Here is a 16,093-nt window from a genome sequence, read left to right on the forward strand (position 1 = left end):
GAAAACGTGGGTGTGGTGAAAAATAATGCTGAGATGTAAATGATAAGGAGAGGGGGGGGGGGGTAGTGTGCTAAAAGAGGTAGACTGGTAGGGGAGAAGAGTGTAAATAAATATATAAATATGAGAGTAATGAAAAGGTGATGATAGTGCAATGTTGGATAAAACTAGATTGATAAACTGAAAAGTATATTTAAAAAGTGCAACATATAGCAGTACAAATAAAACAGAAATAAACACTATACCTACGTAAAGTACTAGGTAACACTGATGGGGACGGTCCAAAACGTATTTCAACGTATTTCAACGTATAGTTCCCACCCTGCCATCGTATATCAAGGACACTAACCATGCTCTTGGTGTCATTGACGAAATTCGATTCCAGGATGAACGTCCACGGCTAATTTTCACCATGGATGTGAAGGCACTGTACACATCCATACCGCATCCTGACGGACTGCGTGCCATCAGGCATTTCGTCGACCGCCATCCATTACCAGGGATTTCCAGCAACAGCATTGTGAGGCTCACCGAACTTGTGCTCACACTCAACACTTTTGAGTTCAATGATGTATTTTTCCATCAGATCTCAGGTGTTGCGATGGGCACCAAGATGGGTCCCTCATATGCTAACCTCTTCATGGGCTACCTTGAGGAAACCTTCTTCCATCAGTACAGTGGACCTGCCCCCGAGCTGTTCAAAAGGTACATTGACGACTGTTTCGGCATTACGTCATTGACCCACAGCCAGTTGAAAGGGTTCATCCTAGCGATGGACTCCTTCCACCCGTCCATAGAGTACACTTATGAGATTTCAACCTCTGAGGTGAACTTTTTGGACATCAAGGCTGTATTGACCAGCACGGGAGTACGGACCACTGTACACTACAAGGAAACGGACAGTCACAGCTACCTGCTCTATCGGTCATCCCATCCGGTGAGGTGCAAAGACTCCATCCCATTCAGTCAGATACTCCGCTTGCGGAGACTCTGTCTGGAAGATGATGAATTTGCGCTTCAACGTGATCGCATGCTCGATATTTTTAGGGCACGGGAATATCCCGAAAGGGTTTTGCTTAAGGCTGTCCGGAAAGCCAGCCTCGTGTCGAGAGAAGCAGCAATGAGGCCTCGCAATGCCAGGAAGCAGGAGACACAGCGTCCCATTTTAGTCCTCACGCATCACCCCCATGCCGATCAAGTGAGGAACATCCTATTGCAGAACTATGGGATCCTCCAGGCGGGCGAAGACACCCACAGAGTTTTCTCAGAACCCCCGTTGGTAGCATATCGACGGGATCGTAACCTGAGGGATCTCCTTGTCAGAAGCCGCCTGGAACCCATACCTAGGGATGGACCTAAAGCCAGATCGTGTATGCGACCCCGATGCAAGACTTGTGGGCACCTGTGGGAGTATGACAGAGTCAGCTTTCCAGACAAGATTTGGGACATCAGGCGGCCGTTTACTTGCACTGACCGTAATCTAGTCTATGCGATTACGTGCTCCCTGTGTGGGATTGCTTACGTTGGTGAGACCGGAAAGAGGCTGGGTGACAGATTCGTGCAGCACTTGCGTGACATATCGAACTGTGCAGACACAGCAGTGGCCAGACACTTCAATCTGCCAGACCACTGCGATGTACAGTGTGTGCGTGTGTGTGTGCTCAGTTTTTGCCATTCGGACACTTCCGCCCGTCGACGTAGGGAAACTCACCTGATCAAGTTGTTGGGAACGCTGACTCCACGCGGACTCAACACCAGGATTGACCACCACTAGATGTCAACGTCACCCATATTCATCACCACTGCTGCTCTCACTTCTGCCACTACAGCTACTGCTGCTGCTACTACTACTACTTCTACTACTACTACTACTACTACTACTACTACTACTACTTCTACTACTACTACTACTACTACTACTACTACTACTACTACTACTATTACTACTACTACTACTATTACTACTACTGCTACTACTACTACTACTACTACTACTACTACTATACTACTACTACTACTACTACTACTACTACTACTACTACTACTACTACTACTACCACTACTACGACTACTACTACTACTGTTCATACTACTAAAAGTACAACTCTACCTACCTACCTATCTATCTATCTATCTATCTATCTATCTATCTAGCTAGCTAGCTAGCTAGCTAGCTATCTATCTACTGATTATCCACCGATTCATAGTCATCTACCTTCCTAGCTCTCTCTCATTGTGTCCAATCATCCACTTTTTCATCCATTAATATACATATAGACCCAGCTATCACTCGGCTGTTTACTCGCCCTCTCTCACCTCCCCTCCACCCTTTTTCTCTCTCTCTCTCTCTCTCTCTCTCTCTCTCTCTCTCTCTCCTCTCTCTCTCTCTCTTTCTTTCTTTCTTTCTTTCTGTCTTTGTCCCCCCTCCCTCTTTCTCCCTCCCCCCCTCTCTCTCTCTCTCTGATTCCCCCTCTCTACCGGTCCGCCTCAAACCAACCCCCCCCCCCCCCCCCGCCCCCTTTTTTTTTTTAATTTTTTTATTTTTTTTATTTTTTTTTATTTTTTTTTTCTTTTATTAATTTCTCTCTCTCTCTCTCTCTCTCTCTCTCTCTCTCTCTCTCTCTCTCTCTCTCTCTCTCTCTCTCTCTCTCTCTCTCTCCCTTCTCTCCCCTCTTTTCTGACCATCTACCTATCTATCTGCCTATCCATCTATCTATTTATTGGTGTATTCCACTTTACTATCGCATCGTTCCTTCGCGAAGATTCGACCTTCGCTCATCCAACAAACCCCCCCCCCCCCCACCTCCGCCGTGACCCTTTCACCTCGCCCCCTCCACCCCCCCCCCCTACTGTTCCACTACAGCGTTCTACTACTACTACTACTACTACTACTACTACTACTACTACTACTACTACTACCAATATGTCTTTTATCTTCCATTATAGTCTGGAAAGTTCTGTTCCCTGACGCTGACCTTTGCTTATCAATTAGATCACCCCCCTGGGGCACCCTATCCTCTACCCACGCCACGCTAACATTTCATTCATACTGCAACCACCATTGAGTACAGACGATACAAGTTATTTTTCATTATATTTTATTTGTTTTCCACGTTTATTTGTGTATTGTTGTGCTGACGAAGGGTTTGTACCCGAAACGTCCATTGTCTGTTTTGTTCCCATACGAAGCCTTTCCATTTTCACTCTTTCGTTAGTATTTTACGATCACCGGCTTCAGGCAGCCCTTACCGTTTTCTACTTTTCGGTCTTTGTCATAGAATTACTTGGGATTACTTGGTTTTGTCCTAGCCCTGGCCGGAATCCTTGACAAGGAGGGAAACAGTATAGTTATAGTTTTTTAAATATTTTTTATCTTGTAAATCATCTCTCTGTTATGCACTGTTGCATTTTTTTTTTTTTTGGTTTTAAATATAATATTATAATGATTTGTTAACATTTGAGTGCATTCCTCCTAGTGGGGATCTTGTGCTGGTGTCTAGATGAGACTTTAAGGTGATTTCAGACTAAGTACATTGATAGTGTGCACATCTATTATTCCCTATGTGAGTCCTTCCCTTTTTGTCTTACTTTTTCTCGCGTGCTTTCAATTGAAAAACTGTAACTTTTTCTTACTGTCCCATTTTCTTCCTTTTTACTGGCGATGATATGACCTAAATGTGTTGCAAGCACCGTAAAACCCTTAAAAACAAAACAAACATCTCTCTCTCTCTCTCTCTCTCTCTCTCTCTCTCTCTCTCTCTCTCTCTCTCTCTCTCTTTCTCTCTCTCTCTCCCTCCCTTCTCTCCCCCTTATTCTCTCAATATCACAGTTTTTGTTCTCGGAGTTACATGTCATGTGATAATCGGTAGGCCCTTTGTTTACCTCTTTCCAAGGAACAGTTGTCTCCGTAGGTACTCTTGGAGCATGGGAAAGCTGAAATGGATATTGTACCCCATGTTATGTGGAAGAAGGTTGAAATGAGGGGATTGGGGGGGGGGGGGGGTAACAGTTGTCATTTATTTTATCTTTATTTTGTTTTCTCTCTCTCTCTCTCTCTCTCTCTCTCTCTCTCTCTCTCTCTCTCTCTCTCCTTCCCTCTTTCTCTCTCTCTCTATCTCTCTCTCTCTCTATGTGTGTGTGTGTGTGTGTGTGTGTGTGTCCATCTCCATGGCTCTCTATCATGTTGATGATGATGATGATGATGATGATGATTATGATGATGATGATGATGATGATGATGATGATGATGATGATGATGATGATGATGATGTGGAGGAGAAGGAGGAGGAGGAGGATGAGAAGGAGGAGGAGGAGGAGGAGGAAGAGGAGGAGGAGGAGGAGGAGGAGGAGGAGGAGGAGGAGGAGGAGGAGGAGGAGGAGGAGGAGGCCAATGATAATACTGACTCTACCTGTTTCATTTTGACACCTGTAATTGGTTTCCATTCCTGTGACATTTGAACAAAGACAAATGCCCTTGCTGACATCACACTCACCCCCGCCACAATCGATACCCAGGCGACGACAGTCGAAATCAAACTGGAGCTGACCTACGAGGTGTGTGAGAAAAACATTCAAGACTCAACATGGTTTTTTTGTTTTTTTTTTGTTTTTGTTTTTTTTTTTTTTGGGGGGGGGGGGGGTTTAAAGATTCATTTTGCCAATATTAAGTAGAAATCAGAAATTAACTTAATTTTCCTATTAACAAACAACAACAGAGTAGAATCTTATTCGACAGATACAAAAATAGCATGAGGGGAATTGTTTTTTTCTTTTAAAACTTGAGTTTGAGTTTTTTATATAGCGCATATCCACTAAACGTGCTCAATGCGCTTTACAAAGAGTCCCTGACCAGCAGCAACAAGTAACATGTAGAACGAGACATGACACCTGTGAGACGATAAGACATTTTTTTTCCGACAGAGACAACGCTGTCAATGGTCATGTACTCATTTTACACCTGAGTACGGTGAGAGAATGTGACTAAAGAGCCTTTTCCAAGGACTCAACTATGCACCGAGCGAGGCTCGAACTCAGGACCTTCCGATCCGAAAGCGAGTGTCATACCACAAGACCACATAGTCGTACATAAGAACTGTAAACCTTTGAAACAGTGTTAAGTATGGAATGAAAACCGTTGCTTCTATGGGCAGATTGAAAGTAATGCTTGATAGTGAGACAATCAATTCTCGATAGAATAGAGAACAAACGCGTGACGTCATTACCCGGGTTCTAATTTCATTGGAAGTGTAAAACTACTCTTCCGGAGGACTGGATACATACCGTGTGTAATTGATCTTCTGGTTTCAGAGCGATGGTATCTTATTTTGTAGTCTAAGTAAATTCCTGTCATCATTAAAGATCCTCCATCCTCGCTCTTCTACGTTCCACAATCCTCAAGAATCTACCTACACATTCAGCTACTAAAATAGTTATGCCGCTGTAGGATTCGTATTAACCTATTCATTGGTCACTATTCCCTCCCAATGACTGGTTACTCACTTCCAATGAGTTTTGAACCGGAAAAAGAAGAAGGTGTGTCGTCACGGCTTCTCTGCCCTATTACTATTTGATTTAAATATACGGGGCATTCAAAAAGTGCCTGTCATGTGGTCTAGTGGTATAACACTCGCTTTCGGACCGGATGGTCCTGGGTACGAGCCTCGCTTGGCGCATAGTTGAGCCCTTGGAAAAGGCTCTTTACTCACTTTCTCTCACCGAACTCAGGTGTAAAATGAGTACCTGGCCGTTAACAGAGTTGCCTCTGTCCGAAAAAAGATTGTAAATTCGCCTAACAGGCGTCATGTCCCTCCTACGTGTTAAGTGTTGCTATTGGCCAGGGACCCCTTGTAAAGAGCTTTGAGCACGTCTAGTGGATATTGCGCTATATAAATGCTCTAGTTAAAAAGTTAGTTGGTCTAAATAATCATTTGCCGGATATGATAAAGTCAATAACATTGGCGATGGATACCATGTATGTGACGAATCGTCTCAAAAATAAAATGGAGAGAAAGAGGGAGTGAGTAAATGTGACTCATATATATAAGGGAACAACACAAAACAAACGACGTTTCGGCCTTTGGCCTTCTTCAAGTAAACACGAAATAATAATATGTTATATGTATTAGATTGTCATAATAGTTAAACCATTATAGGTAAAAACTGTATTTGTGCGTTTATGTGTGTTTGTGTGAGTGTGTGTGTGTGTGTGTGTGTGTACTTGCGTGCAAGGGAAGAGAGCGAGAGAAAGAGAGAGATCGACGGAGAGAGAGAGAGAGAGAGAGAGAGAGAGAGAGAGAGAGAGAGAGAGAGAGAGAGAGAGAGAGAGTTTTTTCGTCTCAAGATTGTATTATTATGTCGGGGTTAAACAGGAGCCAACAAGTTGGTTTGAGTCAAATTTCCCAGTAATGTGAGAATATACGATTCTTACACTCTTGCTTTTTGGAATTCCGGACGTGTTCCCAACCGTTGCACGAGCTTGCGAGTGCGCGTTGGGAACGAAGTTCGAATTCCAAAACGCACGAGTGTAAGAAATCTTGTATTCTACCCCTCAATTGAATCCGATTTTGTCATCTCTGAGTAAAATAAATTTTCAAAAATATTTAAATGATACTTTTTTTTTCAAAAATCTAATTTTAGTGAAATTTAACGTTTGATAATCTGACGTCACAATGAAAGAATACGTTTATTCCATCCCTCCAAGTAAGATTGTTAGATATTTTGTGACCAAATGTTATGGTATTAGTTCTTCTATTCGTCATCATTTGTATCTTTCTCCTTCTGCTTGAATGACAATTTGACTCAAAAATAAAAACGCTGGATTTGTATTTATGCGACCAAAAGATTATTTATAATTGCCAAACAGCTGTCTTATACACCTAGATCTAATTTCACCCCAATAAAATGTGCGAAAATATTCTGCAATCGTTGAATAAAAAAATTATTCAACGCGTTCAAAGCATTATTCAACGATGACGTATTTACTAAGAAATGGTAGGGTTTTCCAATGAGAGGGGTGGAATAAAATGTAATAATTGATTTATACAGTACCCCAAAATCCGCGAAATGCTCTAATGTGCGACAAATACAAAGACAATAGATAACATAAACAACTGAAACAAGAAATAACGAACTGCTCAAACGTCTGTCTCAGTGGCGGTTCTAGCCTATTTACAGTGGTTGGGCAAAGAGGATTCGGTCATATATATATATATATATATATATATATATATATATATATATATATATATATATATATATATATATATATATATATATATATATTTTATTTTTTATTTTTTTGTTTTTTTTTTAATAAAAAAATTTTTTGATTTTTTTTTTCGCCTTTAAACAAAAAATATTTCAACCACCAATAATCACATTCACAATGAAATGACAATACCAGTAGATTTTAATTCTTCCAAACGTAATCAAAAATGAATCACGAAAGAGAATACAACTAAAAAATAAAGCGACGAGACATAATGCGACAACACCTTGACAATACAAGTCCATTTCCTTCACTCGAAAAATTAAAGAGATGCTTTAATCCCTCAACGGCGATATTAATATTGCTTTTACATATTTCTGGTTTTCAGTAGTACGTAGTAACCTTAAAGTTTTCATGGAGAAGCAACAACAGCGATATGACTCGAGTTTCATTCAGAGCTCAAATTGCATAATTTTTACTGCTGTCTTGGTGGTCAGAATGATTGTGCGGTGGTGGTAGTGGTTGGAATAGTGGTAGCGGTGGTGGTGGTGGTGGAGGAGGAGGAGGAAGACGAGGCGGTGAGGGGTAATTATGGTAGTGGTTTTGGTGGTGCTGTTGGTTAGAATGATAGTTGTGGAGACGATGACGGAAATTGTATGGTGATGTTGATATTGTTTTTATTTCTATTGTTGTACTTGTTGTTAATATTGTTGTTGTTGTTGTTAATGATGATGATGATGATGATGATGATGATGATGATGATGATGATGATGATGATGATGATTATGATGACAACGACGATGTCGTCGACAATGATGGTTACCATACGATATTACAAAATTTATTCAATCTTAGGCTTTCGCCAATTAATCATACAATTTGATGACCACATACATGAAAGTGGAAAATAATGGCAAATGGGACCAAACAATAAACTGATACCATTAATAACCACCAAAAAAAAAATACAACAATAGTAATACCACCAATACGTACAATAATAATAACAATGATAATAATAATAATAATAATAATAATAATAATAATAATAATAATAATAATAAATAATAATAATAATAATAATAATAATAATAATAATAATAATAATAATAATAATAATAATAATAATAATAATAATAATAATAATAATAATAATAATAATAATAATATAATAATATAATATTAATAATATAATAATAAAAATATAATAATAATAATAATAATAATAATAATAATATTACCATCATCATTACTACTACCACCACCGCTACCACTATACCACCATCACCATCATTATTACGTTTCCAATTATTTTTTCTCGTTTTTTAAAATTTGATATCTATCAAAACAGACGAAAATTCCGGTGATTTTTTTAAAGGGTAGTTAAAATATCTACGATTTTATTAGCCCTGAAAACTACGATTTTTATTTTCCTATCTAAAGTAGGCAGGTCTGCTATGACAAGTATCAGTATCAGTTCCATAGTCAAAATAAGACAAACAAAAACAACGTTTATTTAATATTAGGCTTTCGCCAATACTTCATACAATATAATTAAGACAAAATAATGTTACCAATCTCTCCTCATGTATTCGTTTGACTATCGTCACAATAATTACCGTGTTATCTTTGCTCCTTACCCAACCAATCCCTTGCTTCCCGCCTCTTCATCGCGAACCATCTTATATATGTATTAGCTTCAGGACGGGCAAGTACGGAATCTGCCCACCCTTCCGTATTTCCTCTATAACTTAGAATTCAACTATCTCCTTACTCAGAAGAGTATTTCTCGTATACTAATTCAATTGTTGAGAAAACCAAAATGGTGGTTGTATTTTATATATTTATTTAGTCGTGACTTTTGAATAAAAGTGTTTTGTTTTATTAGAGGGAATACAATAGAAAATTACATTGTTTTGCAAAAATATTTAGTCTGGCAATAAAAATACAGCGGTAATTACTTTAAGAATAATATAAAAAAAAAAGAATTAACAAATTAATTTGTTAAAAAACAAAACAAAAAACAACAACAAAAAACAACAACAACAACAACAAACAAATAAGAAAACAATTTAAATAAATGAGTTTTGAGAAACACTAAAGAAAACGAGGGGAAAAAAAAGAAATAATTTAAATGGATAAACAAATATATTAAAACAACACAAACTAATACTAAATTGATATAATATTAGTAAATTAATAAATTTAATTCAATACTGGAACCTTCCCAGCACAAGTAAGGCAATAAATAAGAAAAAGTTCGTTTGCCAAAATCTCTATTTAGTGTACACTGGTTAATAAGGTGGGCTCATTTGAATTAGCCCGACCTAGTACTAGAGAGGCCAGACAGCAAAATCACCGTCAGGCGACGTGACGATGAGATGACGATGTGGGCGGAGTGGAGTGGAGTGGTTGGGGGGGGGGGGGGGGGGTGATAAAAAAGAACAGGAGCGTATCCTGGTTTATGTATTACGGGATGCATGGTGATTCGCAATCTATCAAAAATACACACAAATTGATTTCAGTACAAAGTATCAATTTTAAGTAGTAACTTTTGAAATTATCTAATTTAGATTTGATTATTTCGGACCTGGTAATACAGCATATAACTTGAAAAAACAGGCTGGTATTTGCCCACCCTGCCCATTATTACCAGCCGTCCCTGGTCTGTCTAATAGAAATGGTTTCCAAACGTTTATTAAAACTACTGAGCGAGGGGACGTCTTTGATTTCTTGATATCAAATTTTAAAAAATAAGGAGCAGGCACCAGTGTAAGATAAAGATCTGAACAAGTGTGTATGAAAGGTACCAGACAAAGAAAGAAAGAAAAATACAAGATAAAAAAAAACATCCCTAAAAAAATCAGTCGACCTCGACTGGGGATCGAACCTCAGACTTTCTGATTACCGGTCATACGTGCTTTCAACAGATCTCTTACAACGATTGTCACCTTCCTGCCATTGACCATGGTAAAGTGCTCTTGAAAAGACATTTTACCGGTCGGGCTTGGGCGTCACAAAGGTGATTGAGTCTATAGTCATGCTGTGCTTTTTAATTTATTCATGAGGACATTCCTTATGTATCGCCAAGGACAGAAACAATCGATCATAATATTATATCTTGAATTATAGATTAAAACATATTATTTTATATATTTATCTATATATTAATTTATATTGTGCGGCTATGTGGTCTTGTGGTACGACACTCGCTTTCGGATCGGAAGGTCCTGGGTTCGAGCCTCGCTTGGCGCATAGTTGAGTCCTTGGAAAAGACTCTTTACTTACTTTCTCTCATCATACTCATGTGTAAAATGAATACCTGGCCGTTTACAGCATTGTCTCTGTCCGGAAAAAATGTAACATCGCCTAACAGGCGTCATGTTCCGTCCTAAATGTTAAATGTTGCTGTTGGCCACTTGTAAAGCGCTTGGAGCACATTTAGTGGATATTGCACTATATAAAAGATCATTTTAAAAAATAATTATTTTTAATTTTGAATCAAGTACTTGACCCATTAATAGCGAGATTGAAACCCCAAAGGCAGACCTACAACAAGCATATTATACACTACGATAAATAAAAACCTCAATCGCCTCGATGAATCACAAGAACTGAGATGCGAAAAGGATTTAGAACACTTGAGATCCATCGTAGCAGACCGTCATCAGTGGAAAGAACTCACATAACAAATCAGAGAGGCTGCTAAAGCGTCCCAGTCCGAAGATTAGGAGGCGATGGGCAAGGAGTCATGTCAAGTCATTTCAAAATTGGAGAAAAATGTATTAAACCCATTCCTTACCACCTATTGGAAAATCGTCCCATTTGTTACGATTCAACCGTCACTTTTCTCATCCAGATTTCATTTCTTTTTGCTATAGCTATAAAAACTTGACATTCTGTAACAGAGCTCATATGATTGTCGAATGATATTATGGATATAATGTGCTTGTTGCTTTTCTGTTTGGGTAAGAAATAATAATAATAATAATAATAATAATAATAATAATAATAATAATAATAATAATAATAATAATAATAATAATAATAATAATAGAAATGATAATAATAATAATAATAATAATAATAATAATAATAATAATAATAATAATAATAATAATAATAATAATGATGATAATAATAATAATAATAATAATAATAATAATAATAATAATAATAATAATAATAATAATAATAATAATAATAATAATAATAATAATGCTAAAAACTTATATCGCGCTATAACTCCGAGACACCAGACTCTAAGCGCTTAAATTACAAATTACTTTTTAAAAATTAAATGTCTGTTTTTGTCTTGGGTGGATGTGAAGTTTTGGGGAACTTCTGAAAATGGCTGTGCATTGTAGATAGTTTTATTCAACTACCATAAAAATGTAAAAACTAAAAACATTAGATTTGATACTACGCCTATAATTTGTCTCATAAAAATGTAATAAATAGGCATGGGGTAAAAGTAACCCGGGTAAACTACGGATATAGCCGGTGTTAGGGTTGAGTGGGTTAAAATCGCCTTTTTTTTCATTACTTGTGGAGAACCAGTATTATATGGCGGGGATTAAAGGCTTTTACAACCAGGCATTGTAGTTTAAAATCTTAAGTAATATTAAGGGGAGGCCTTCCGAAAGCTCCTACATCCCCAGTAGTCTTGTTCTAGTAGGGGATGGGGGGGGGGGCATTTTTAAAATGTTCTAGTAGGGGGTTTGGGAGGGGGGAGACTTTTTTTTTGGAGACTCCCAAACCCCCTACTAGAACAGTATAAAAAACAAGAATACTGGGGATGTGTAAGAGCTTTAGGAAGGCCTCCCATATTAAGTCTACTTTATCGCCGAGAACTGTCTTCTTCTTATTTACTAAGTCCTATAACGTGAAATTCCCGAATTCCCCTATTTCCCCACTGCCTATAGATGGAATGAAGTTGACGTCACTTCAGTCTTTGTTATTATTTTTTGCCATCTGCGTTTATGAGTAATTCTTACTAAACTGTATTAACCAGACTTTAAACGTTTAAGGTTACACGTAGTTTTGTGTGTTGGTTTGCTATATTTCCGGATGGCAATATTGTGAGCTTCTTAGCCAAGCGCATATGATAATATGCGCTTGGCCAAAAAAAAACTTCCAACGTTGCCATCCGGAAGTATAACGGACCAACACACAAAACTATGTTTAACCATGAACGTTTATAGTCTGGTTAATACAGTTTAGTGAGAATTACTCATAGATATGGGTGGCAAAAAACAATAACAAAGACCTGAGTGACATCGACTTCGTTCTATCTATAACCTACCACAACTTATTCACACATTCACAAGACGAGATAACCACTTCTTCATCACCTGACGCGATCTATCACATACTGACGCTCACAACAAAAACAACACCCTTCCATCGCCTTACAGCGTCGCCATCGTTAACTTATAGATAGAATGCGCTTGGCCAAGGAGTTCACAACATTGCCATCCGGAAGTATAACGGACCAACACACAAACTCTGTGTAACCATGAACTTTTATAGTCTGGTTAATACAGTTTAGTGAGAACAAACGCGGATGGCAAAAACAATAACAAAGACCTGAGTGACGTCATCTGCATACTATCTATAGATAGTTCGAAGATGACGTCACTTATGTCTTTGCTATTGTTTTTGCCATCCGCGTTTATGAGTACTTCTCACTAAACTGTATTAACCTGACTATTAACCTTCAAGGTTACACTCAGTTTGTGTGTTGGCCAGTTTTACTTCCGGATGGCATTGTTGTGAACTTCTCAGTCAAGTGCATACTATCTATAGCCTGACACTGGAAACTACAAGGACTTACTTATAGTTTAACGTCATTTTCTAGGTTTTCACACCGCCCGGTGAGTTGTTGTTAGTAGAGCTCAAGGAAACAAATGATTCCATTGGTTGACCGATTGAATACAACTCACGATTTGTTTTCTTGTCTGGGCAGATTTGTCTTTTGGCGTAATTTTTTGGTCATCAGTATCAGGCTATAGATAGTATGCGCTTGGCTCAGAATCTCATAACATTGCCATCCGGAAATATAACGGACCAAAACACAAAACTGTGTGTATCCATGAACGTTTATAGTCAGGTTAATAGTTCAGTGAGCATTACTCATAAAGGCGGATGGCAAAAAACAATAACAAAGACCTGAGGGACGTCATCTTCGAACTATCTTTTGTTTAACGATGGCTACGCTTACATCCCTTGCAGTTTTTTTCACTTCCTTTTTTTTTCATTGCCAGATCTATTTTCGACACTGTCACCAAATCACAGCCACTCATCTATTTTAATTGTTGTGCTATTGTATTATGGAAATTAACAAAGGTCGAGACAGATCTTTTGAGCCATCAACGATAAAAATCGATCCGGTAATAAAGTTAGTAGGTCCGCGAAAATAAATCTGGCAACAGGGCGGCCAGATGGTGGTTCCCAACATCAAAGGACCGATCATTATGCCCTTACAGGTTTTCTAAATAATCATTGAAGTTAACGGGTGATAGAAATACTCTTAATCTTAAAAAGTTTAGTAAGTTTCTCGTAAATTAATCTGTAAAAATAGGATTGTAATTTTTAGATTTGCCAGTAATTCTGAGCTTGTTGACAAAAATTTTAACATGGTCTGTACGGAACAGTTTGGACTCCCAACCATTTCTTAAAAGAATAGATAGACAAATATGGACATAAACCGTCTCCACAAAGACAACAAAAACATCTCGGAAATGTCGGGTTCTCTTGAGCTCGGAAAAATAAAAATAAATTCCTGAGTCTCAACACAGTTTGTCAAGAGACAGGAATGATTTTGTACACAAGGCTAGAAAATAAAATTTAAAAAAAGAAAGAATCGGTCGACATAAAAAATTGAGCTAAACGTGCTATACAAGGGTCAACAGCAACACTTGCCGTGTAGAACGGGACATGACGCCTGTTAGGCGATATTACATTTTTTACGGAAAGAGACAATGCTGTTAACGACCAGGTACTCATTTTACACCTGAGTACGGTGAGAGAATGTGAGTAAAGAGCCTTTTCCAATGAATCAACTATGCGCCGAACGAGGCTCGAAACCAGAACCTTCCGATCCGAAAGCGAGTGTCATACCACTAGACCACATAGCTGCACAAACTGATGCAAGCGGAATTTAATCTGGGAGTCTTTGTGTATCAGTCAAATGCTCTACCACCTGGACCACAGAGTCCATGGTCCAGAGTTTGAGTGAGTGAAAATCTTGGTCAATCTTGGAATCGATTCGTTAGTTAGGTTGGGTTGGGCTGGGCGTGTCTTGGGTGTGTTTCCATTGACTGTGTCATTGGCTGGCTAGATTCACACGTAAATATATATACACACACGTACAAACACATACATTATTTCACACTCACATACACACAAACTCTCTCTCTCTCTCTCTCTCTCTCTCTCTCTCTCTCTCTCTCTCCCTCTCCCTCTCTCTCTCTCTCTCTCTCTCTGGGTGTGTGTGTATCCCTGACCTTCCCATACCACTCTCAACCTCTTTGAATGTAAGTACAAATGTGTATGTGTGTGTGTGTGTGTGTGTGTGTGTGCGTTTGCATGTTTTTATGTGTCCGTGTGTGCTTGTGAGTACATGTATATAATAGGCGTGTATGTATGTATATATGTATGTGTGTGTATGTATGTGTGTGTGTGTGTGTGTGTGTGTGTGTGTGTGTGTGTGTGTGTGTGGCCGGGACAGTTGTCAATATTGATGTACAGAGTACAGTTGTGTGTTGTAGTCACGCCTTAGTCATCAAAATAAATCGATAAAGTTTGCCCATAATTTCACACAAAATTAAAGGGCTGGGTGGGTATTTTTTTATATTTTTTAATTTTATTTTTGTCTTTTTTAATGATGTTTCTTTTTTAAGATTTTAAATCATTAACTTCAAACGTCAAACTCCCTCCTCTACATCATAATTTATTTATTTTTTAGAAAAACATTTTCCGGTGGAATTTACCTGCACATTTTATTAGGTCCTATAACCGAAAGGGGGTCCCGATAGCTCAGTTGGTAGAGTACTCGGGCTTTGCGAGCGATCGACCGTCCCTCTGTTTATCGGCCAGGTATTTGGCCACACACATTGCGTTTTCACCCCGGTTTGCCTGATCGGGGTTCGAACCAGGATCAAAACCGGGCGTGTATGGAGCCTTTTTCACACGCAAAGGGACCGAGATCGATCCCGCTTGGAGTTGAATTTGTTTTTCTTCTGATTCCCCCTGTCCATCCAGCAGTGATTGGTCGCTAGGTTTATTAGATTTAGCGGAAAGTACTTTGCGATAGACTATCGTCCTATCCAAAGGATAACAAGTAATTGCTTTTGTCCGCTTCACGCTATAGAAATCGGGATAAACTCCGGCTCCATTGGTCTATTGTTATTTTCTCAATATGCCATTTTTCTAGGGGTATGGGATACTGTGTCAAACATTTCTCAGAATCTATTCAATGAAATTATCTGAAAATGTCCACAGCAGTTATCACAGAGATAATGTATTATATCGCCATAGAGATTATTTTTTTTTGGCCAGGGTATGTGAATTTTGAATTGTAATCCAAATTTTAAATTCTTAGCATCAGTTTTTTATCGTAACACTTTTATTCTCAACTTTGTAATGTTCTAATAAAAATCCCATATGCTAAAGCTGTAAAATCTCTCTATGGTGACACAAAATGCTACAGTGTTGATAAGAGGGAAGAATATGGAGGTTATTCTTTCATTAGTTTTTTTGTGGAAAGTTTGCCACAAGATTATTACATTTTTTTATGCCAGACCCCCAAAACAGGTCGCAAAATGGGTATCAACACAGATAATGTATTTTTTCACCAAAAATGTTGCTTTTTAACTTATAATGACG

General features: G+C 38.3%; 1 protein-coding gene across 1 annotated transcript in view; it reads right to left on the bottom strand.

Annotated features, from left to right (window-relative positions):
- Positions 1–2,993: 2,993 nt before the first annotated feature.
- LOC144958109 (uncharacterized) overlaps positions 2,994–16,093 on the bottom strand; it is a 21,017-nt gene continuing 7,917 nt past the window's right edge. The window contains exons 3-5 of the mRNA XM_078889768.1: positions 4,407–4,544; positions 3,880–3,930; positions 2,994–3,320 (exon numbers count right to left, since the gene is read on the bottom strand). Coding sequence (XP_078745894.1) covers positions 3,253–3,320; positions 3,880–3,930; positions 4,407–4,544 — 257 coding nt within the window. The 3' untranslated portion in view covers positions 2,994–3,252. The remainder of the gene's footprint in view (positions 3,321–3,879; positions 3,931–4,406; positions 4,545–16,093) is intronic.

The sequence above is a fragment of the Berghia stephanieae genome, chromosome 12 (assembly GCF_034508935.2).
Source record: "Berghia stephanieae isolate SIO BIC M18660-M18661 chromosome 12, UCSD_Bste_1.3, whole genome shotgun sequence".
NCBI classification, from domain to species: Eukaryota; Metazoa; Mollusca; class Gastropoda; order Nudibranchia; family Aeolidiidae; genus Berghia; species Berghia stephanieae.